Raw genomic sequence first — 22,883 nt, 5'->3', positions numbered from 1 at the left:
AATATATAAATAATTGAAAAAATGTTTTATTATTAATTTTTCTTTATTTGAATCATTCACAATATGTTAAAAATGCCCCAGACTGTTAGTGAAGATGAGTATGATATTGTAGCATTAAATTTCATTAATTTGTATTTTTTTACTTCATTCTATGTAGTGTGTTATTTTCCAATTCCCAACTATTGTTTTGTTAATATTCATTTTATGTATAAGGAATGTATATACCAATCGAAGTTTTTTCTTATAGGACGATCCACTTTTAAAGTGTATGCCAAAAATTAACTTTCCTGTATCAAAATTAGTGACTTCACAGATATTTTAGTTAGATAATCAACAGTCAACAATTTTGTGGAAAAAATTAATAACAAAAACAAAAATTATTAGACATTTGCATGCAATTATATGTGGAATTTAAAAAATCAAAAATATACATGGTGTTTCGGTGGAACCGGAAATGAAATAGTATTCAAAATAAATTAGAAGTATTTCAAGTTCAAGTCAAGTTATAATTGCTATAAAAATTTATTATCAATACTTTTTTCCGCTGTCCATAAACTTCCAATAAACAAATTAAATAAATCACCTCGTATACATATTTAGTTTTAACACTATGGCCGAATTACGAGTATGAGATTATACAAGATTTGTATAAGAAGACAATTTATAATGAACGAAAAAAAAAACCTATTGACCTTTGTTCCCGAGAAACCTTGTACGAACGCATAATAATGAGTAGAGTTTTCAAGGTTGCCTACACACTTTCTTTGGCCTATTAACGAAGTAAAGCAATATATTGATTACTCCTTGTAAATGAAGGCCTTTGCGTAAGCACCGTTGCCAGGTTAAAATTACAATTCATCTTTCTTTGTTTATAGAAAATAGTACAATTATTTGTGAAAAATTTATTATTAATATTTATGTGATTTAAAAATATATTTTTGACATGTTATTTATTGACTCATTACATATCGATTACTGTAGTTAATAACTTGTACATATACATTAACTGCAAATTAATATTTATGAAAACAAAATATTTTGTTTTGTATTATACAATAGTTCACAAGATTAGAGATTAATTGTGATAATCTGTGAAAATTACGTAAAACTGGCAACGTTGACAAGAGTAGGCTGTCTTTGTTTCCGAAATGTTTCAAAACAAATAATCATCTGTTCTGGAGCTCTTTGTGTGCATGTGTTTTAAATGTGAATATTTATAACTCGTAATATTTATTGGTGTATTCGTCGTTGTCGTCGTTAACTTTATAAAGAACTTAAGCAATGATTGTGACATTTTCATCCCAAGGTTTAATACTGTAGTGATAGTGTATTATTTAAAAAAATCTTTGTACTTGTAAAAAAGTAAAAGATTGACTAAGTAATTTATTTATGGTAAGTTGACAATATTTTGCACTATTACAATGTTAAAAAATCAATAGTAATCTAATAATAATTATAATAATAATAATAGCTTTCATATAAAAATCTAGTTTGACTAGTTTAAAACAATTGTATTTGGATGTTTACCTTGTCCAAACGCGCACGAATGTTTTGATATGAAATTTAAATTATACATATCGTACCACAATACGTGTGTTTTAGACTTAAATAGATTTATTATTACTATAAAATACGTATTTATTTCGTATAATTATGACTGATGACTATTTTGTCAAATAACAAATATCAGCATTAGACTATTTAATTATTAAAATTAAATAAATATACACAATGTGAATTCTACAACATTATTGAGTTAAAACTGTAATATGTATATATATATATATATATATATATATATTAGTATTAAAATAACCAAGGTATCAAAGGTAAGTAAACATAATAACAATTATTACACTGAAAATTGAAAAAAATACTTTTGAATTGTATTGTGAGCTTCATATACCGGTTAATTAGTTATTTGGAAATAGTAAATTAAATATAATAATAATAATAATAATTAACTTTTTTGATATCAAGATATTTTTAGTAGGTAGACAGTGACGTTATTTATCAACCTTGTAAGTGAATAATAGAAATTCATTTAAAATTTAAATTTACCATACGCACTACAATAATAATAGATACAATTAATTAGTTAATTATTATTGTATTCACTTTGCAAAATGTATGCTAAAACTAAAGGTGAAAATTATAATTAAGGAAAATGAATACTAATATTGAGTATTATCTTATCCATTTATCGGCAAATAGTTTATTAGTACTTGTAACGTAATGTGTGACAATCATTCTAGACTAGACTCGTGTCAAGTTTAAACAAATACGTATTTTACTGTGTAAGTGGTTAAATATTTGGCATAGACAAAGTCCTTATAATACCTAACAATATGATAAAATTAAACATTTCGTCATTATTCTATTATCATTTAAAAAATATATATTTGTATATACTTTTTAAAAAAAGTTCAACGCACTTGTTAAATCCATTGCCCAGTGAAATTTATAAATAACACAAAAAAAATGGTTCACTTCAGTCATTGCCAAATTCTTGTTTGTATAGACAAATATATAAAATAAACTTTCATAAAATGTTAATTATAAATTGTTCACGTTAGTCGTTTTTAAGATAACATAACAACTATTACACGTATTACAAGTACACAGTAATGGTTATTAAAATTAAAGAAACGTAGGGAATTCTAGGGTCAATTTTTTTGTAAAAGATTTATTATAAATTGAAAAAATTTGAATTAGGTTTGATTATTAAATTTCAACATTTTTTCTGCCATTCATTATAATCATTGGTCAAAATGAAACTGTAAAAAATAATTTAGCGTTACCAAGAGCGAACGAAACAAGAAGAGATGGAGTTTACGGCTGAACAAGTCTATCGTTCCCCGTATTATTAAAAAAAATTAGAGAAACTGGGTACACTGGATACAGGGACAAAACTACGCAAAGAGTTTCTTATGCCCACAAGAAAACATGATGGCGGTTCAATTATGTTATTGAGATGCTTCAATTTTTCTGGCATAGACTCCTTAGATTGATTTATGTAACGGATATTAAACAACAATTTGCTGTTACTATTAGATTAAACACATATTTAATAATAAAAAATTCCTTTCAAAATTAAGTTGCTATATTGTCCAGTTATAAGAATATAGTAGTTTCTGAAACACTGTATAAAACAAGAGTAAAATAATATATTTTCAAAAGTTCACATTATGTAATTAAAATATTTAACAATTTAAAAAGTTACTATAATAATGACCATTACTGTATATAATAAATGTAGATTTATATTATATTGATAAAATTTGCCTAACCTATTTTAAATAAAATATATAAATTATTGGCCCAATTTAAATATATAAATGGTCTTTAACCTAAGATAATCTGTGACAAACACTGTGATTTTTCGGTCTGTACTCGACAAATATAATATTTTATATATTTAATATAATGTAAATAATTCATCAACAAGAAGATTCGATCAATATAATAATAGCAATAGTCTATTTCATGTAAACATGAATTTTTGTAAAATAGTATCTTACTCTTTTTTATTAAATATTTAAATGAAATATATAATACCCCATATAATAAAAATGTGTATATATATTTTACTTAGTATCCTTCTTTATACGTACACAAACAGTCTGATAAGAAATTGATGATAAATTCGTATTTCGTACATTATTACAAAATATTACAAAACTAAATACAAACACGGACATAAAATTACGATAGTAAAATATTTCAGGTGTCGAAATGCACTTTAGGACAAAATTAAAATTAGCCATGAACTACTACTGTCTAGTTAGTCAATTGGTTCGCCGGTTGCAGGCAATCAGTCAGGTTAAGGCTGTCGGCAGCCTCAGACATGCTAAAAAAACGAGGCACGCATCTTCGCAGATACTGTCTTTTACGATATTTTCACAATTACGGACACAGGAAACGATTATTATCAATTTGAGTCTTTTAAAAAGTCAGTGTTGGCACAATCACGAGTTGATAACCGCGATGATGTGTATGCTCTGAATCATTTCGAGGAAACGTTCAACTGGTAAGCACGTTCTTATTCAATGAATCAAAAGGGCACAAAAGATGATTGATGTGTTTTATTTTTAAATTTAAAATAAATTGTATATTAAATATTTATTATTTGCGTCTTTTATATTTAAATAAATTTAAGGGTAAATGAGCAAATTTTGTGTACTTATAATATTAAATTTTTGATACATACAAATGTAATCTGTAAACTCAAATCTTATCTTAAAATATAAAGTTACGTAAAATAATTTAAATAGACTAAAACAACAAAATTAATTGGTATGTACAGTAACTATATCTTATGCAATTAAATTCAATTTTGTTTCTTTCTATATACGAACGTTCATGTTACCATAATTGTTAAGGAAATGAAAGTGCGATTGCTCATCAACAAATAGCATTTACACAGTGCAACACTGTGGAAATAAATCAAAATAATCGTATCGGCAAAATATTAATGTTGACTGAACTCAATTTTTATTAAAATAATAATATTTAGATATTGATTGTTATATCATTGTAATACTTTAATTTGTTGCAGGTAAAAAATGGCGTGGTACGAAAAAGTCACAAAACCTATCCGGGGGTTGCTCAAATTGGACGAGAAGCCAAAGATCAACGAAGGATTAGAAACTTTGCAAGAATACAAAGACAGATGGAGATCAATTTACATCATATACTTTACTATGTTCCTAATTTCCTTGGGATTTAGTATTATTGTAACAGGAGTCTGGCCCTATCTGAATAAGGTAAAAATTGTTATATCCGCATAGTTTGTGAATAACGAATTTATATTCAACATATTGACAAAATATGAAGGTCATAGTCGTATTTGCCTAAATTTGAATAAAAATTTTAATCTTAATATTACTATAATTGTGTAATCAAAATGCACATTTATATTCTTAGAGTAGTGGTCAGTTACCACGTTTTAAAATATTTTTAGAATATTTAAATTCAAAAATTAAATTTAATGAATTTATCATATCTATGACGTGTTAATCACCAAAAGGTCAACTAAAAAGTTAAATGTGACAATTTGTGATGTGGATTAATTGTTTAATGAATTAACTTAACAGAGTAGATATGATTAAAGTGTTGGACTCAATTGTCACTTTAATTACTCTACAACCACAATTAATTAACCGCGGTTCGTTGCTCGTTAAAATGTTTTATCTTTCTAGAATCATAAAAAATATTCATAATTACTTAAATACATCTTGTGGACCAAAATATTTACATTCGTTTATATATAAAAAATAATTCGTATTAACGTTTAACATTGAAAATAGTCAATTAAATTTTGAATTTGTTTACAGTTGGATCCAACGGCCGGCAAAGAATTTATGGGTTGGGTTGTTGCAGCTAATCCCTTGGGACAAATGATATTTTCTCCATTAGTAGGATGGTGGAGTAACAGACTCGGTTCCATTCGAATCCCACTAATATCGTCATTGATAATATTCACAGTGTCCAGCGCCATGTACTCATCATTAGAATTATTCGATAATCACCGAAAATATCTTATGGTCTTCTCAAGATTCTTGGTCGGAGTTAGTTCAGGTAGGAAAGATAATTAATAATTTAATTAATTAGAAACAACATTAATTTTTAGCCAACATTGCCGCCTGTCGTTCGTATCTATCAGCCGCCACCACTGTATCTGAAAGAACCAAAGCCGTTTCCATGATCTCCCTTGCTCAAGTTCTGGGCTTTGTAATTGGGCCCGCCATACAAGTAGCTGTAGTTCCACTAGGAACTGACGGAGTGTGGTTAATCAAAGATAAACTGAAACTGGACATGTATACAGCCTCCGGTTGGATAAACGTATTCCTATCTGTTGTCAATATATATCTTTTCTTTCCTTCAATGTTCAAGGAATTTAAAATAGCCACCAAAGAGGCAATGAAAAAGTCCGGCACCGACAACGAGAAAGACACTTGGAAAATGTATAAACCGTCCTACTTTGCCGCGTGGTCTTTGTTAGTTGCATTTTTCGTGATCGTTTTCAATTTTATGTTACTGGAAACATTGGGCACGCCAGTCACGATGGATCAATTTGCCTGGTCCGATAGTACGTCCTTAAAGAATATGGGCATATTAATGTGTGTTGGTGCTGTCCTGGCAATTGCGACATTTGCTTCCATTGCTCCCTTGTCCAAGAGATACTCCGAAGTTACAATAATGATCTGGGGCGGTTTCCTATTTATGGTGTTAGGAAGACTGACATACATTCCCTTTATGAACGATCCCCCACAAATGTTTGACAATCCATTAAAGGTGAATTTAAGTCTGTACTGCAAATTAAGGGATAAAAACGCCACTTTTGATATTATATCCCAAACTGTGGACTTGAACTACATTAGTACAACGTTACTCAATAGAAACATTACTTTTGACGTCGACGTAACGGATACGAATACTCTTCATGCAATTACTTTAAATTGTGGTGACGATTTGCTAGGATGCCCTTCAACCCAGGAATGGTGTACATACACCCCAGCTATGACTTTAACTCAGTTTATTTTGGGATATATTCTGACTGCTTTTGGTTATCCAATTGGAGTAACACTGATTCAGACACTCTTTTCTAAAGTACTGGGACCTAGACCACAGGTAAGTAAGCTTGATACCAACTTAAAAAATGTTCGAACATTCATGTACTAAAGTGTAATATTTTAATTTTTTTCAGGGTGTTTGGATGGGTTTGATGACTGGATCCGGATGTTTGTCTAGAGTTATGGGTCCAGTATTTGTTACGTTTATTTACGAAGAATACGGAACCGTTTGGACGTTTTCCCTGACAACAGTCATGATGGCGGTGTGCTTATTATGGTTGTTGTTATTCGCTAATAAATTACTACCCAAGGATTCCTTTAATGTTGACGAGGAGGAAGGCCGTGAACTCAAAGAAGTTGGCAAATTCGTATCGGTGGCTCTTGATGAGCAACAGGAGACTGAACCATTGAAAACTATAGAATCCTAGAACTGATTAAGATATTGTTTGGTTATCGAATATTGTCATACGCGTTTGATGACCATTTTATTATAGAAATATAAGGCTAATTGAAAAATAATTCAGTACTTACAGATATTTAAATTTAACTTGCAATATTTGCAATTATTATTATTCTGTGATAATATATGTGATTATGGACTATAATATTGGTAGTATTTTCTCATATAATTTGTTTAATTTCTTAATATAATACTGAATTTTCATTTACTTATATTGATTAATTAAGTTTTACGTTATGAATAAATTAAATTTATATTTTAATTTTTAATTTTGTTTATTGGAGTTAAACACCAATTTATATTGCCAATTATAAATTTGAAATTTTTATATTTTATTTTTTTATATGAAAATCAACATCAAATGTATTTTTTATAAATATTCACATATTCAATATTGTATTTAGTTTATAATTGTTGGAAAATCAACACGCACAAATACTCACAATATTTTTTAAAACTGATAAATATATACAGGGTATTCAGGTTAGTTAAGGTAGTTGACATTCATTTAAATTGTTTCTAATGTTATAAACATTACTTCAGGTCTACATACTTCCAAATATGATAAATGTATATTCTTTAAATCATAAACAAATATAATAATCCGGGAGATGAAACCGATATTGTGTAAATAAAAGTGTCTATAGTGAGAATTAAGTTTGCTCGTCTGGTTAGTACTAGTCGTCCGAGAAGAAATAACGTTAATATTTAACTGTATGTTAATCTGCTATTATAGATATATTATTTGAAGATATACATTTTTTAATTACATGTTACGCACATTTATATATTTTTGAGATTTGATTAATCATATATATTTTTTGTATATTTCCGGAGTGTAAATAGTAATAAAAATATATTTAATTATATTAACATTTCATATTTTTTATATGTATTGATAAATTATATGGATTGTTTGGTACTTTTAAAATTTTATATTTATAGACGTGTATACATACATGTAATAATTTAGTACTATTAAACTAATAGTATGTAATGTTAGTAATATAACGATCTTGCTAAATGCTCAATGTTTATTATGAAATATTTCTGTATACAAATATTCAATAAATCATTAAATTGATTATTTGTCTTAATTAATCAAGTACAAAAACGAAGACTTAAAACAACAAAACGAAACAAAGGAAGTTAAATATTTTGAACTTTCTTTTTTGTTGTATGTTTAATACATCACAAAGCAAAAACGGATGTCTTTTATGATTTTTTAATACGATACTATTTATTGCACATTAACATGTTTATAAAAACACTTCAGTTACGATGATTATACAATTTTAATTCACCACACTTTAAAAGGATTTATCGAAAAAAATGGATCAAAAGCAAATAAGGTGTAAAAATATTTCCTACCTTTTTACTTCCAGACTGTGAATTAATTATTGTATGTGAAATTAATAAAAATTAAAGAAAAGTCTAAATAATTAAATAAATATATTTTTATTCTAACATAGAATATAATAAATTAACTAAAACGCTTAGAGATTATGGTTATACTAAACATGTATAAATCACAGATAGACTTAGTTAACTATTTTGTTAAATATTTTTAAATTGCACAAACATACATTAATGTATAGCGTTTTCTTTATCAGTATTCTTGTTTTTGCCAATATTAATAGCTTCTTCAATAGTATCCGGAAGTTTGGTGTTTAGAGTTTCAGGAAACAGCATGGTGAGAATTCCTGCGATTACGGACATACTAGCAAAACATACTAGTGGCAACGGAGTCCAGATTTGGGACTAAAAAATAAAAACATGTTCATTTTATTATACTGCTTTGTTATAAAGAAAAACTTACTAAAAGAGGAGTTTGTGGTGAGACCATTGACCCAATTCTTCCGAAAGTAGAACAGGTACCCATAAATGAATGTCTCATATTGGTAGGGAACATTTCACTAGTAAGTACATAGAGAATGGTGAAGGCGGCAGTGGCACCGAATTTTCCGAGCAAATATACTACTAAACTTCCCCATTCCAAATCTGTAATTAGATTTTGTGTAATTATAGTCAACAGAATGTAATTTTTCTTTAAATGTTACATTTATGTTATTAATCGGAACGAAAACTATTTTTACAATTGAAACTAAGAATGACAACACTTTGAGTTTATAATCAAATTGTGTACGAAAATAGAAGTGTCGCTCACCCTCAGGTATAAAAATAAATGCAGCACAACCGGCTCCAGTTAAGATGTACGACCAACATAAAGTTTTCCTTCTGCCCCATTTATCCACCATAAAATTGCAGCTAACATAAGCGGGTATTTCGACTAGAGATGTTAGGATAAAATCTAGATAACTGTTTCCAGCCAGTGCTACTGAATTGAGTGTTAATCCGTAAAACAAAAAGGTGCACGTTATCCAGCAAAAACAGCAGTTTATTAAACGTAACATTAGTGGTGTAGATTTCAGTGCTTCTTTAAATGGATGCTCGACTCTTTGAGATTCTTCTTGTGCCATCATGCTTAGTTTATCTAAAGAGTTTTCTGAGATCTCTTTGCCGTTGGTTTTGGCGACTTTTCGTAGGATTTCTTTGGCTTCATCAATTCTTCCCTTGCTCAAAAGCCACCTCACTGATTCAGGTACTAGCCATATATATGTAAGAAGTAGGAATATTGGGCTATACAATGTGAAGATGATTGGTCTACAAGAACGAAACAATAATTGTTATGAGCCTCGACACAATTCGATATTATTATATTTTTATTAATCATAATAACGTACTTCCATGATTGTAAAAGCCATGCAGAACCAGCAGCGAATACTTCACCAACTGCATAACAGGAACTTGAGACAACACCGGTTAATACTCGATTTTTAGGACCAACTAACTCGACACCTAAAAATTAAGGCGTAATGAGTATATTATAATAATTTTGCAAATTTGTTTATTACCTAACACAAATCCACAAATATAAGTTCCAGCTGCAAAAGCTGCATCCAAAAATTCGAAAACTAGAAATAGTTCATAAGTAGGCATAAAAGCTCTAATTATTCCGCAAATAGCACATGCAACCATGCCCCATATAAGGACTTGTTTCCTTCCATATCTAAAAATAGGAATATTATATATGGGTATAAAAATCTATACCTTAATACCACTTGGTACTATGGTATGTATTTGTAGAGCAGCACAGTGATTTTAATAATCTATTAAAATTACCATTCTGCTATGAATAGTTTACCTATCTGACATGATTCCAGATATGAACAAACCAAAAAACTGACCAATGTTGTTCATGGTTCCAACAAAAGTTAGCTTCCACAGATTATTATCGCAGTGCAAATCATACTGAAATAAACATTTTTAGTTTTATTTAGTATTATTATAATTATATTTTTAATTAATATGGAATATAATATATGAGCTGAACAAGGGTGCCAGGTATTAGTCGTACTCAAGTTCTAAGTATGTAAAGATATTAAATGAGAGTAGTAATTAAAATAACCAATCGATTCAAATTAATTGTCATCGTTTGTGTATAACTTTTAGATAACAGATGTCCATAATTAATGATATGTCATATTTATTTTATAGACATCTGGAGATTATCGTTTATGATAATTTATGCAAATTGTATTATGATAACATCAGTTTTAAGTGGAATAATAAAAGAAATATATTAAAATTACAAGGATTCTTGACACATTAACACACAATATTATTGGGAGCCATACCTCTTGTAAAATACTTTTTTCTTCCGTCTTGTAAATAAAAGAACTGCATCTTAACGTTTTATCAGTATTAAAAACGGAGCAGTTTGAATTATCCGAGTAAGATGCGTACATATCACATTTTTCTGGTTTACCATCGCTAAATGGCACTGCGTCTTTCAACCAGGGAGTATAATATTGGGAATCAGCTGAATCGCATCCAGGAACTTCACATCTGAAAATAATAATAATAAAACTTAATTTGTTTGATATATATAATATTTGATAATTGCGGCCTTAGGGATTTACTGCCAAGTGTTTTTAGATTAAAATGATTAGTGACCTTCTACTGATAAATATTATAGAAATATATCTCAATTACAATCTAGACGTATGCATTTTATTTTAATAATTAAATAAATAGGTCGAAGTAAGTGGTAGGTCTTGAAGATTTCACTCCGTTTTAAAGCTATCGCAGTTAACAACATGGAAATTTTCAAAACAAATTTAAAATTATATCTAATTATTTTATTGGTTGGTTTAAACTTTATTTGTGTACCTTTTGTTCACTAGTTAGATAAATGAATAATAACAATTGCGGGAAAACATAACGTTCTTTAAAAGTAGTAATTGAAAATTGCACACGTGCTTGTATATAATTCATATTAAGTAAAATTATCCGGGTATGTATTTATTTTAAGTTGCCGAAATGAATATTTAATGTACAAAAACTACTTACAACCAGTGTAAATAATAGTAAACGTAGTAAACAAGACTATAAAAATGCATAATTCATTTAGAAGATTAGATGTTTTCAGAGGTTTTACTTTCACTGAAAATGAAATGAATTACGTTATATGTCTAAAAAAATATGTAAAGCATTTTTATCATTAATTACACTTATTTCAATGACTTGCAATCAGATTGATTTATTGTTATTATAAGTGCGTAAATATATACAGGACAAGGTTGGAAAATATTTTTAAATGGGAAAGAAACATCATATTTTAAGACTTCAACAAAGGACACAGATAAAGGTGGGAAGAGTCACAACATTATAGAAAGCTTTGCCCCCCCAATGACCATTATCAAAATATAACACTTAATGTCCCCTACCGGGCCTACCTCGGAAAAAGTTCCTGCTACCTTCATAAGTATACGGAATATTAACACCATTGAATTTTAATGCAGTGTAGTTATCCATTACTTGGGGTTTGTTTGTTACTTATAAACACATATTTTCTATTCAGTAACTATTCGTTAAATTGCTATCAATGATAATTACGGTTTGATTCAATATGTATATTTATCAATAAAATTATATGGCTATCATGTACGTGCTTGTAATGTTGAGCTTGTCACAATGAATTAAGACAGAAGTGGAAACTAATTAATATTATTAGCTTTTTCTCTGAACGTGATTTGTGTACGTAAAATTACTATTTGTTAAATTTAAGTTTCATTGTCAAGTTGACCTATTTTTAATTTTATTACCGGTGTGTTTTGTGATAAGTATAAATCGGAAAAAATAAATAATTTTTGCACATAAATACGTTGAAGTCGATACAAATACCTAAAATTGTTTTAGTGAAAACAAATCGAAAGACAAAGGATAATAGACAAGAAACCTAATAAGATTTAATTTATTCATATATGTCGAAGTCCTTTAATAAGAGTGGTTATTGAAGGTTAAATTCGTTTATAATTAAACCAACAATATGTGAAATGCCCTGTTTTCTATTCATAAGGAAAATTGTTAATTATTTTGTCCCTCAGTTGAATGAACTTAGTCACAAATTTGCCATCTTGATTGAATCAGAAAAAGTAGATTCATGTAAAATCATTTAATCTATTTAAATGATTTATAAATTCGTTTTAATTAAAGAATATGATTTTTAATGTAAATTATAAACTACTTTCTTACCTATGTTGTATATCCAAAGCAGTAAAAACAAACGATACATGAACAGCGGAATGTAAAATAATTGCTGCACAAATTAAACTTAAAACTGTGCATTGAAATTTTCCTAGGTCACCTAATCGCATTAATATTACATCTAAAGAATGATCAACTGTTGGTGCCATATTTGTTTTAGAGATTATTGAAAATCACAATAGTATTAAACGATGTTCTGAACAATAATGTTTAAGGCAAAAGTTTTTATGATAATATTAAAAAATTTGGTGTATCGTCACATATATATACAGTAGGATACTTGAAGCAAATTAAAATTTTTATAAAAAATATGGTGAAATTATTTCTATAAATAAAATTTTTGAAATACCTAAATTTATCTTAATCTAAATGTTATTTAAATTTTTAATGATAAAAGGACACCCTGTTATTTAATATTTAAACTGCAATAAATTAGAAAATTTGTAAAATATTTTAAATTAAAAAGAATTTGTTTAAAGTAAAAAAAGATAGCAGTACAACTTTCTTAAATTCAACATTTAAAGCTGTGAACACAAATACATTATGTGCACAACTTTGATGAATAAATCATAATTATGATTTTTTGATATTTTCCTAAATTTTCAATTTTTTTTTTAAATTCCACAAGTAGCACCCTATTTTAACAAAAACTGCAGCATGTAAGAGGCTTTATACTTCGTTGATTATAATGTGTAAAAATTCAATTTTAGTCTACACTGGAAGTTTAGTTTTGAAACAACCACTTTTTAGTTGCGAAAAATTAAAAAAAAAAATATGAATGGAATCTACAAATTTAGTAAATAATACCTGTTAAATTTACACAGGAAATGATTCACTTACGTTACCTAGTTGTCTGCGATATAAAAAACAGTTAAAATTTTAATTTCACACTGATGATGATCGTTGTAATGATGCCACTGTCTCAATAAGACAAGATTTAAATTGTTTTAATTAATTGTATAGAATTTATAAAAACTTACCGATAATCTACTTGTAGTGCAGTAAATACAAAAGCCACATGAACAGCGGAATGCAGGGTCACAGCAAAACAAATCAAAACAAATATTAATTTTTGATACTTTCCAAAATCTCCTAACTGGACCAGAATATTGTCCAACGAATTATCCACCGTTTGAGTCATTTCTTAATCGATATAACTGAATATTTTGTTAATCAATGATTTTATTTTGCCCCTGTTCACGTATCTTGCATAAATTTTAATAAATACTGTTTATCAGTCCCGCGAGTAGGTATTTTAAATGGAGGAGTTCCACTCAATGTCACTCGAGTAAACGACGAGACTGACTGACTATATTAAATCTGTGCTTCTATTTATTATCTTCTGCTACCGTACTTTATCAGATTGTGGTTCAAGATTATACCAACTATTATTTTAATGGGCCATTCAACACCTACAGTTAGTTTAAATAATTAATAATAAATAAATGTAGACAATTGCTACACTAAAAGACTACCAATGTTCAATTTTGAAAGCATAAAACGTCTTATAAAAGAATTATTATAAGTATGGGTCTAACGTAATTTTCTATTTTGACTTTTTCCTTGCATAAATGTAGTCTTCATATTGTCAAGAAAATACATATAAAAATATTAATTATGTTATAAGGGAAGAAAATATTAAATTAATAAAATTACAAAAATTTATATTATTAACATATTAGTGAGATTTCAGCTTTAGAGAAAGAATTTGAATTAATTATGTCCTTATTTTTTGTTAAGCTTCGATTATGTTCTGAAATTTAAATTAAAATTAGTTTTCAACATGATTTCCAATACATCTGGCTATAACTGGTATCAACCATATCAAAAATTTGCATACAAGACATATTACAACATAAATATTCAAAGTAAATGAAAAAGGAAACGTCGAAAATATTGAATGAGTATCCAAATAAAAAACAAACTTATGTCTTTAATATGGAGCAGTTTCCTCCTCCAACCTCAAGTTATTTTTTTATTTCATTATTTACAGAAAAGTTTTGCAATAGAATTATTGTACTTTATATTTTATCTAGATTATGTATATTTTTAATCACGCTACCATACAGTGAAATTATTCGAATTATAGTTTATTTATGTGTGATATGAAATCAAAATGTATTAGTCAGTTTCATTGGTGTTTATTTATTTTAATTGATAAATTGTTGTTTCGCATACATAGTTTTTGCTAGGTAAAAAAATGCAGTCATATCATGTAAATATTTATAATTTTAAAAATTGACGTGGACATTTGATTATTGAAAACCACATTTAATAAATTTTTATTCCTTTTTTGAATTTGAATTAATCAATATTAATAACCTGCGGTTTTGTGTTTTTATTTATTCTTTTTTGATTTTTTAATACCAACCCTAGTATTTTATTAGCATGAATCACATTATAATTATGGTAATCCTTAAGGATTCCATATCAAATACCCAAATAAAAATAATAGTAACAATTGTATTTTAAAATACAACTATTTGAACTATGATTCAAGGAATTCTGGTTGTATAAAATTTCCCGAATTAGTAAGTAAAGTGACAAACAAAATATTAGGATATTATGTACACATGACTTTAAATCGTTACTACGTTTTCCTTTACTCAGATAAATTATTTTTTTACTATGCATTCAAAACAAAATAAGTTTTCGCTATCTTTCAATTAACAATAATAAAGACATTTGAATGTGTAATTAGATTTTATTGAATAATGTTGTCTATTAGAACTAATCTAGTCATAATGGGTTTTCTGGAGCCAATAGATATTTTTCTAAAATGCCAATGAGATTGGTAAAAAATCTTAATCAAAATTATTAGCAAGCTTATCAAATACAATAGAAATTCAAATTTTTAGATAATATTTAATGATTAAATGCCATTTATTGAGAGGAACAAAGGTTATGGATTATTTTTCTTTTATTTTTTATTTTTTGTTTTTTTTTATATACATGGATATTTTGGACTTATAGTAAAAGGGAATTATTACTGTTTAATCAAAAATTGAAACAAGATTTAAGCCTTTGCTCTTTGTTTTTAAAACCAAGAAAGTAAAACTGCATTACCCTTGCTACCTTGAACTCATTATATAGACATTTTTTAAACCTTGCTACGAAGTCAATGCTAACGTGTAAAATGTCTAAAGCATAATAATTTTTTTCTTTCAAGATTAATTTGTAAAGACTTAATTTAGTTTGGTGAATAAATAAAATTTTTCAATTTTAACTAGGTACTAACATTTATTACACACATAAATAAAAAATTTAATTATTCCAAACAGTAACAAAAGTTATATTAAAAATTAAAACGTTGTATCGCCAGAATATAACGTTTTTAATTAAAATGGCAATAATTGATTTTTAAAAACAAATAAAGCAACAGTATTATTAGAATTTCTATGAAACAAAACCAATACTAATTTTTAAGTAGTTATAATGGATCTATCAAGCATATTAAACTACACTATGTCATAGCCATAAAAATTAGGTAATAATCTAAATTATGTGTTATGAAATATATTTGTTATTATATAGAATTGATTAAAATAGTTCTGTCAGAACTTATTTAGATAGTTAACATATTTATTCAATGTTTTTAATAAATAATAAAAAAAATTTTATAAACACTACACTATAAAAAATATTATATAAAAGAATTAATAATATTATGTTACAAGGAAACTATAGGCCAAATATCACTTTTTACTTTGCTTTTTTTTCTGTAGAAATGTAGTAATGAAGATACATAAAAAATATTAATTATATTGTGAGGCATTTACACATAAATGATTAGATTAATTCTGATAGGATTTATTTAATAAATTAATAAATTAACTTAACGAGTGAATGTTAAACTCTTTGGAAATACTATAAATACATCATAAAGGTATTTTTTTCTTTTATAATAGTTAATATTCATAGTATGTGCGCGTAATGTAATTATTTTGTTTGTTAGTAATGGTTAACCATAACGCAAGAAAAATGGTTTTTTTGAATGTTAATTTTGCGATTTGTTTATTCTACTCATATTTTCGATATCGGAATTATTCTAAATTACGTTGCTTTTTTGGAATGTCAAAAACATTCAGGTACTGCAAATAAGTTAATTATCTAAAAGACAAAATTATTTCAATAATATTTACTTTGATATGACAGTTTCGAAAGATATTTATGCATATAAATATAAACGTCAACCATAACAGGTCAAATATTTAGCTAAAATTGGTGTTAATTTGAATGGTTAAATTTTTTTCTCATTCGTAAATATGTATTGTATCAATATTTATTTATAAATAATGCATTTACATAATTAATAAATAAACAAACAAATCTTTCACCATCATTTCTACATATGAATTGCTTATGTATCCGTATTCATATTTGCAATGAAATAATTTTTGTACACGAACAATACATGTATGAATGTGTCATAATGTTCGTGTATATGTATGTATAGACTAGACAGTTAATTTTATTATGTTAATATAATAGCAAAATTGCGCCAGTTTAAGTAATGTGGATTTCCTCCACGCGTAAGTACCCACTCATGCTTAAAACAATAATTAATACAACTTTGCTAAATAAATTTACAATTTTAAATTGCGTTATTGTCAACAGAATAAGCTCAGCACTTAATAAATAATGGTGAAATATTAAACAAATACAAAACAAGTAACGAATCGTTCATAAAATTCCTAATATTTGAAACGTTTATTTTTACGTTTATTGAAATTTATGGAAAATGGTAATGCTAATTTATATTCATATATATTGAAATTTATAATGTTAAAAATTATATATTTATTCTTTTTGATAGAAAATAAGTTATAAATATAATACAAATATTATATATTTGTTAGTTTCATTTAAAACTTTATTTTCCGATTATGTTTTAAATATCTCTCGTGCAATTCTACTTCTTCTTAATTTTTCAGAATTCATAAATTTTAACATTTTATTTGTTCAAACTTTTCTTTTCTTCACATTGAGATTGTTAATTTTTGGCTCTTAATATCCCAAATCATTTAATGATTCAATTAAAATCCAATAAGTGGTGATAAATTTAAATACATTTCTGCTAATGCATAACATGTGTTAAAACAGTTATGTGTTTTTATTAAGTTAATAGTATCTCATAACATTTGCTACAATTTTTATTACAATTTGTAAGACAATTCAAAAGAGACATAATAATGAGGTATTTTATTCAGGAATTTTGTTTATCATTATTTTTGATGTAATTACATCTGTGTAGTTACGTAAAGTACCTAATTGTTGCAAATGCAATAAATTTGATTCTAATGATAATTGCGAATAATTAAAAACGATATTTGATATTGTTTATGTTTCCCATATATCTTAACCTTATCTAATTTTGCTGTTTGGGTATAATATTTTTGAGCACATGCGTTTGGAAATAATTATTGATTTAATGCTAAATTACTATATTTTAAACTAACACAAACATTTGATAGTATATTGTAGTACTTTCGAAATATTCCTCATAAGTATTACACATTTTTAATTTTTGAAAGAATTTCTTTATGCTGAATTGAATTATATTGCCACAACTTTTACTATTATTTTTTACGTATACAAAATATTAAAACCTAATAACAGTTATTTTTTTTTAATGATAATAATACCTCTATATAAATATGTAATTTAAGTGTACGTTAGAAAAATAAAATAAACAAAATCCGGTTGATAGCATTGCAAAAATAAAAATAGACTACAGTTGTAAATTGTATATTCTAAGTTGTAAACTATTAAGTTTTAATTCATTTAACTATAATATATTATAATTATAATTATTTTTTATTGCCCCTTGTTACATGCATTTCATATCTGGATTTAAGTAATATGTGAAGTTGTAATGGTAAAATATTGACTTAATCCATAAAGTGGTGCAATTTCCATGGAAAAAATAATTGTTCTACAGTTTCCTAAGTTCCTAAAATGTTTAAATTGAAATAAAATGTTTAAATTGTGGTCAGGAGTTTTTATGTATTTTTATAAGAAATATATGAGTAATGGTCATAGACTTTGTGAGCATGAATTGTTATACTATATGCTACATCTTATTTATCTATTTTTAGTGTAAAAAATGCAATCGTTTAAAATTAATATCCATTAAAAGCAAATAATTAGAAATATTATTTCCTTATATGTCAAACAATAGAAAGATTTATATTTTAATTCAATCAATAAAATTTATAGATTCTCTTTTTATATAATAGGAGATGTTTATTTCAAATATATATAATAATAAGCCAATATAAAAGTTAAATATAGTTTCATTATATGTATGTATAATAAAATTTATCCAAACATAAACATGTATTGCAGCTTAAAAGTAATATAGATAAGAACAATTTATTTGTCTAACTTTACTTAATCTTATAAAAATTGAAATATTAAAGTCTATATCGTCTTTATGACACCGTAAAAGTACATAAGCAACATACATGTACAAATTTGCGATGTCTATGTCCATGTCCATGTCCATGTCCATGTCCATGGACTAGACATTTACGGGACCGTAATGGTACTAATATTAATGGAATTTTAATAAATTCTAAAACGGTGAAATACATTGACTATGATTGTTATAGGAAAATAGATGTGACCTAGTCGGAATCTCAAATTATAAACCATTCTGTTAAGTTGGTGTATTTTATGTTTCAGTTATATTTTATGTAAATTTATTACATTCTATGCCAAACGTGTCTCAACCTTTTTGGCATGTCTTAAACAAAGTACCATGGTACCCATTTTATTCTACTTATTTTTATGTAAAAATATACATTAAATAATTTAATTACAATTTTAAAGAAGAAGTAATAATTTGTAATGGAAGCACCAACATATTTATTTATATAATTTCATTTATATTACAATACTAAAATCAACTCAAGAAATGAAGAATTTTGTAAAATAAATATTATTTTATAAAATATTTTATAGGAAATAACTTATTAAATCAATATAATTTAATATATTTCTTACAACTTAAGTTTTGTCATCATAGTTTGAATTTATAATAATTATTATTACAAATTTATCTCTTAGCAAAGTAGGCAATTACTAGATCGAAGTAACCTGTGTTGCCTAGTTGTTTGTTTAATAGTAAACAAACTAACCTCAAATTTGACTATAGATTCAAATAATAAACAAATATTATACTTAAAATTTGAATCTAATAAAATAAATAATTCATTTAATATGAGTCGGAGGAAGCGAGCGAAGGTTTGTACATTTAACTCTTTTTCTCTGCCTGTAATTCTTGTCTTATTTGTTAACTTATTAAATAATTCATTATTTCAATAATAAGTAGGGTTACATTTTTGTTTAATTTATTAGATTGATCTAGAAGAGAAGGCCAAACAGGAAGATATAAAGCCCGACAGTTCGGAAAAATCAAAATCCGGATCCACAGACAAGAAACAGTCAGCAGCTGGCACTTCGAAAACATCTAAAAAAGAATTGAAGAAGGAGAAAGAAGTCAAAAAGGAGGAGGTGAAGAAAGAAAAAGATGAAGAGAAAAAGAAGGAGCTTGATCCAGAATCTGAACTGGACGATCCCGTCATTAAAGACTTGTTCACAGGCTTGGAAGGGGCTGCTTTCCAAAGCCGTATGCCATTTGACAAGCTAACTTCAACCGAAGCGGCTTGTTTCCCGGATATCGCACAGGCCGCCTTGCAAACTGTCAAAGTGTACTTGAACATTCGGAACCGCATACTGCAGATGTGGCTGGAGAATCCCAAGCAGCAGCTTATTGTCGAAGATGTCATTGAGAGGATGGAGGTGCCTTATAACAGTGATTTACCGTTACTCAAAAGAGTGCATACGTTTTTGGAGAGGAATGGTTTCATTAATTTTGGAATATTCAAGAGACTGAAGCCCATTCCCACCAAAAAGTATGGGAAGGTGATTGTGATTGGGGCTGGAATAGCAGGATTGGCAGCAGCCCAGCAGATGCAGCAGTTTGGGTTAGAAGTAATCGTTTTGGAGGCTCGAGATCGCGTGGGAGGCAGAATTGCGACCTTCAGAAAAGGTGAAACTGTTTTTCTTATTATTTAATAAAGTTTAAATTTCTTTTGGAAATATTATAATATAATAATTGTGCAGATTATTATATATTTAAATCGACAATTTTTAGAAAATTTTTTGCTTTTCAAGATGTCTATTTTAAAATATCTAAAATATAAATTTTATAGAATATTTTGAGGGTAGTATCTATTTTAATATTTTTTTTATATTAGTCCACAGTCTGCCTGCACAACTTGTTTTTCACGTGGGAATCTACCGTTTTTAACACCTCCAATGGTGTAAAATTAAGTGAGGGCGTTCAATAATGTCAAAAGAATATTATATGTTATATAATCTTCTGTTTAATTATGAAAAATATAAATTCATCATTCATATGGCTTCAATTCTAATATGATATTCTTATGTTTTAGGTCAATATATTGCGGATTTGGGTGCAATGGTAGTAACAGGACTCGGTGGTAATCCTGTAACCACCTTGAGCAAACAAATTGACATGGAGTTGCACAGAATTCGTCAAAAATGCCCGTTATATCAGTCGAGCGGCGTTACTGTCGACAAAGAAAAAGACGAGATGGTTGAAAGAGAATTCAACAGGCTTCTTGAAGCCACCTCCTATTTATCCCACCAATTGGATTTCAATTATGCTGGCAACAAACCAGTGAGTCTAGGACAAGCATTGGAATGGATTATAAAGCTTCAAGAAAAGCATGTTAAAGAGAAGCAAATCCAACATTTGAAGTCGGTGATTGCGTTGCAAGAAAAGTTAAAAACCAATCAAAAGCAGTTGATTGACATCAAAGAACAAATGCAAGAACACAACGAAAAACTGGAGGATTTGAAGAACATTGAGAAGAGGGACATTCAATTGGAATTTGCGTATCGCAGTACGATAAAGGATTTGCACTACCTCGCCAAGGAGTGGGACCAACTGCAGCAACAAGCAAAAGAGATTGAAGAAAAGTTGAAGATTTTAGAAGCCTCACCGCCAAGGTAATGCCCTTGTTTACTTTATTCATTTCTTTAATAATATGTTGAATATTTTTAGTGATGTGTATTTGTCGAGTAAGGACCGCCAGATTTTAGATTGGCATTTTGCAAATTTGGAATTTGCTAATGCGACACCCCTGTCGAATTTATCTCTGAAGCACTGGGATCAGGATGACGATTTCGAATTTACAGGAAATCATCTAACAGGTAATTGATGTTATTATTGATTTTGAGTAGTTACTTATAGGCAACACAGTTTACAAGGGCTTATTTGAATTGACGTCGAGTATTTAAATGAGTTAATTTAGAAATATATAAACAGTTCCCATTTAAAATACGATTTAGAAAGATATTACATTTTTACGATATGGTTAAATGATTTTTTTATGAATAAACATGCCAATTAGTTTACCGAATATTTAATTTGACTGCTTTTAAATAGCCAATTTTCTTTGTTTTCGCCTTTGTCAGAGCTTAAACGGTGTTTTTTGCGATAATGAAGATATTAATATTAATAAGAAAAATGGAAATGTATTCGTTTTCTATGTATATTTCTTAAATTACGCCGTGGTAGTTGACCAACCGGGGAAGACAAAGATGTTGCTTAATAACGCTTGTACGCAAACAAGTATTTAATCAGCGGATGGATCACGGCGCGGATTGACCAAAAAAGCGAAAGGTCGAGGCGAAAATAAAACGAAATCCGAAATCGTGAGATGGCCTGTTTATCAGGCGAATTATCTCTGCTGATCTGGAGCCTCCGTTTCGGACTCTAACAAGCCAACCTGAGGAACGATACAGATTTATAAAATTAATGTGTTAGTTGCTGGAAAACAGTTAATAACGTTAGATGTAATAACTCGAATAATGCGTCGTAATTTATACTATAACACTTTATTTACTTACATATAAGGAAAATTATCAATATTAAAGTATTATTAATTGAGCAAAAATTATTATTTATTACGCTAGTAAAAAGTAATTGTTGTTTATTACTTGTACTTAAACAATATAAATATAAATAAATAATATATATTACCCATTGATTAGATTTTCATTGACAATTTATATGGACAGCAGAAACCTCCTCGTCTTTGAGTTTCAGGCGTTTGCGGAGCGAATGAAGCGCTCATGACTCGACCGGTCGCGCAAATCGTTAGGAATGCCTCACTTAGTAGCTTTTATGTTGCCCATAACTA

The 22,883-nt window shown here is 27.7% G+C and overlaps 3 protein-coding genes across 5 annotated transcripts in view; 2 read left to right on the top strand and 1 right to left on the bottom strand.

The window, feature by feature from the left end:
• Positions 1 to 1,167: 1,167 nt before the first annotated feature.
• LOC109596989 (major facilitator superfamily domain-containing protein 8) lies at positions 1,168 to 8,119 on the top strand. Of its 2 annotated transcripts, none has more exons than XM_020012609.2 (5): positions 1,168 to 1,392; positions 4,559 to 4,766; positions 5,337 to 5,580; positions 5,633 to 6,633; positions 6,710 to 8,119. In XM_020012609.2, the coding sequence occupies exons 2-5, from the start codon at positions 4,566 to 4,568 to the stop codon at positions 7,001 to 7,003; spliced, it is 1,740 nt and encodes a 579-aa protein (XP_019868168.2). In that variant the 5' UTR covers positions 1,168 to 1,392; positions 4,559 to 4,565; the 3' UTR covers positions 7,004 to 8,119. The 2 variants fall into 2 exon arrangements, with proteins under 2 accessions (XP_019868168.2, XP_049821364.1); XM_049965407.1 differs by lacking the exon at positions 1,168 to 1,392 and adding an exon at positions 3,832 to 4,030.
• Positions 8,120 to 8,473: 354 nt separating this feature from the next.
• LOC109596990 (organic cation transporter protein) lies at positions 8,474 to 13,925 on the bottom strand. 2 transcript variants are annotated; one of them, XM_020012611.2, is made up of 8 exons: positions 13,626 to 13,925; positions 10,734 to 10,944; positions 10,241 to 10,347; positions 9,951 to 10,105; positions 9,780 to 9,894; positions 9,203 to 9,699; positions 8,855 to 9,036; positions 8,474 to 8,796 (listed from the first exon to the last, which is right to left on the bottom strand). In XM_020012611.2, exons 1-8 carry the CDS (start codon positions 13,784 to 13,786, stop codon positions 8,623 to 8,625), a joined length of 1,602 nt encoding a protein of 533 aa, XP_019868170.1. In that variant the 5' UTR covers positions 13,787 to 13,925; the 3' UTR covers positions 8,474 to 8,622. The 2 variants fall into 2 exon arrangements, with proteins under 2 accessions (XP_019868170.1, XP_019868169.1); XM_020012610.2 differs by lacking the exon at positions 13,626 to 13,925 and adding an exon at positions 12,634 to 12,829.
• Positions 13,926 to 19,814: 5,889 nt separating this feature from the next.
• The window catches only part of LOC109597000 (lysine-specific histone demethylase 1A), a 224,270-nt gene continuing 221,201 nt past the window's right edge, over positions 19,815 to 22,883 (top strand). Inside the window, exons 1-4 of the mRNA XM_049965406.1 lie at positions 19,815 to 19,893; positions 20,008 to 20,701; positions 21,108 to 21,687; positions 21,743 to 21,891. Coding sequence (XP_049821363.1) covers positions 19,870 to 19,893; positions 20,008 to 20,701; positions 21,108 to 21,687; positions 21,743 to 21,891 — 1,447 coding nt within the window. The 5' untranslated portion in view covers positions 19,815 to 19,869. The remainder of the gene's footprint in view (positions 19,894 to 20,007; positions 20,702 to 21,107; positions 21,688 to 21,742; positions 21,892 to 22,883) is intronic.

This window comes from Aethina tumida, chromosome 3 (assembly GCF_024364675.1).
Source record: "Aethina tumida isolate Nest 87 chromosome 3, icAetTumi1.1, whole genome shotgun sequence".
NCBI classification, from domain to species: Eukaryota; Metazoa; Arthropoda; class Insecta; order Coleoptera; family Nitidulidae; genus Aethina; species Aethina tumida.
Note: the sequence above shows the minus strand (reverse complement) of the source record. Positions and strands in the feature narration are given on the sequence as shown.

Bases quoted from the DNA above. Each gene is read 5' to 3' on its own strand.
- LOC109596989 (XM_020012609.2), top strand. From the start codon at position 4,566: ATGGCGTGGTACGAAAAAGTCACAAAACCTATCCGGGGGTTGCTCAAA. The intron at 4,767-5,336 runs GTAAAAATTGTT...ATTTGTTTACAG, and splicing joins TCTGGCCCTATCTGAATAAG to TTGGATCCAACGGCCGGCAA. The intron at 6,634-6,709 runs GTAAGTAAGCTT...AATTTTTTTCAG, and splicing joins TACTGGGACCTAGACCACAG to GGTGTTTGGATGGGTTTGAT.
- LOC109596990 (XM_020012611.2), bottom strand. From the start codon at position 13,786: ATGACTCAAACGGTGGATAATTCGTTGGACAATATTCTGGTCCAGTTA. The intron at 10,106-10,240 runs GTAAACTATTCA...TCCTATTTTTAG, and splicing joins TCTGGAATCATGTCAGATAG to ATATGGAAGGAAACAAGTCC. The intron at 9,700-9,779 runs GTACGTTATTAT...TCGTTCTTGTAG, and splicing joins TGGCTTTTACAATCATGGAA to ACCAATCATCTTCACATTGT.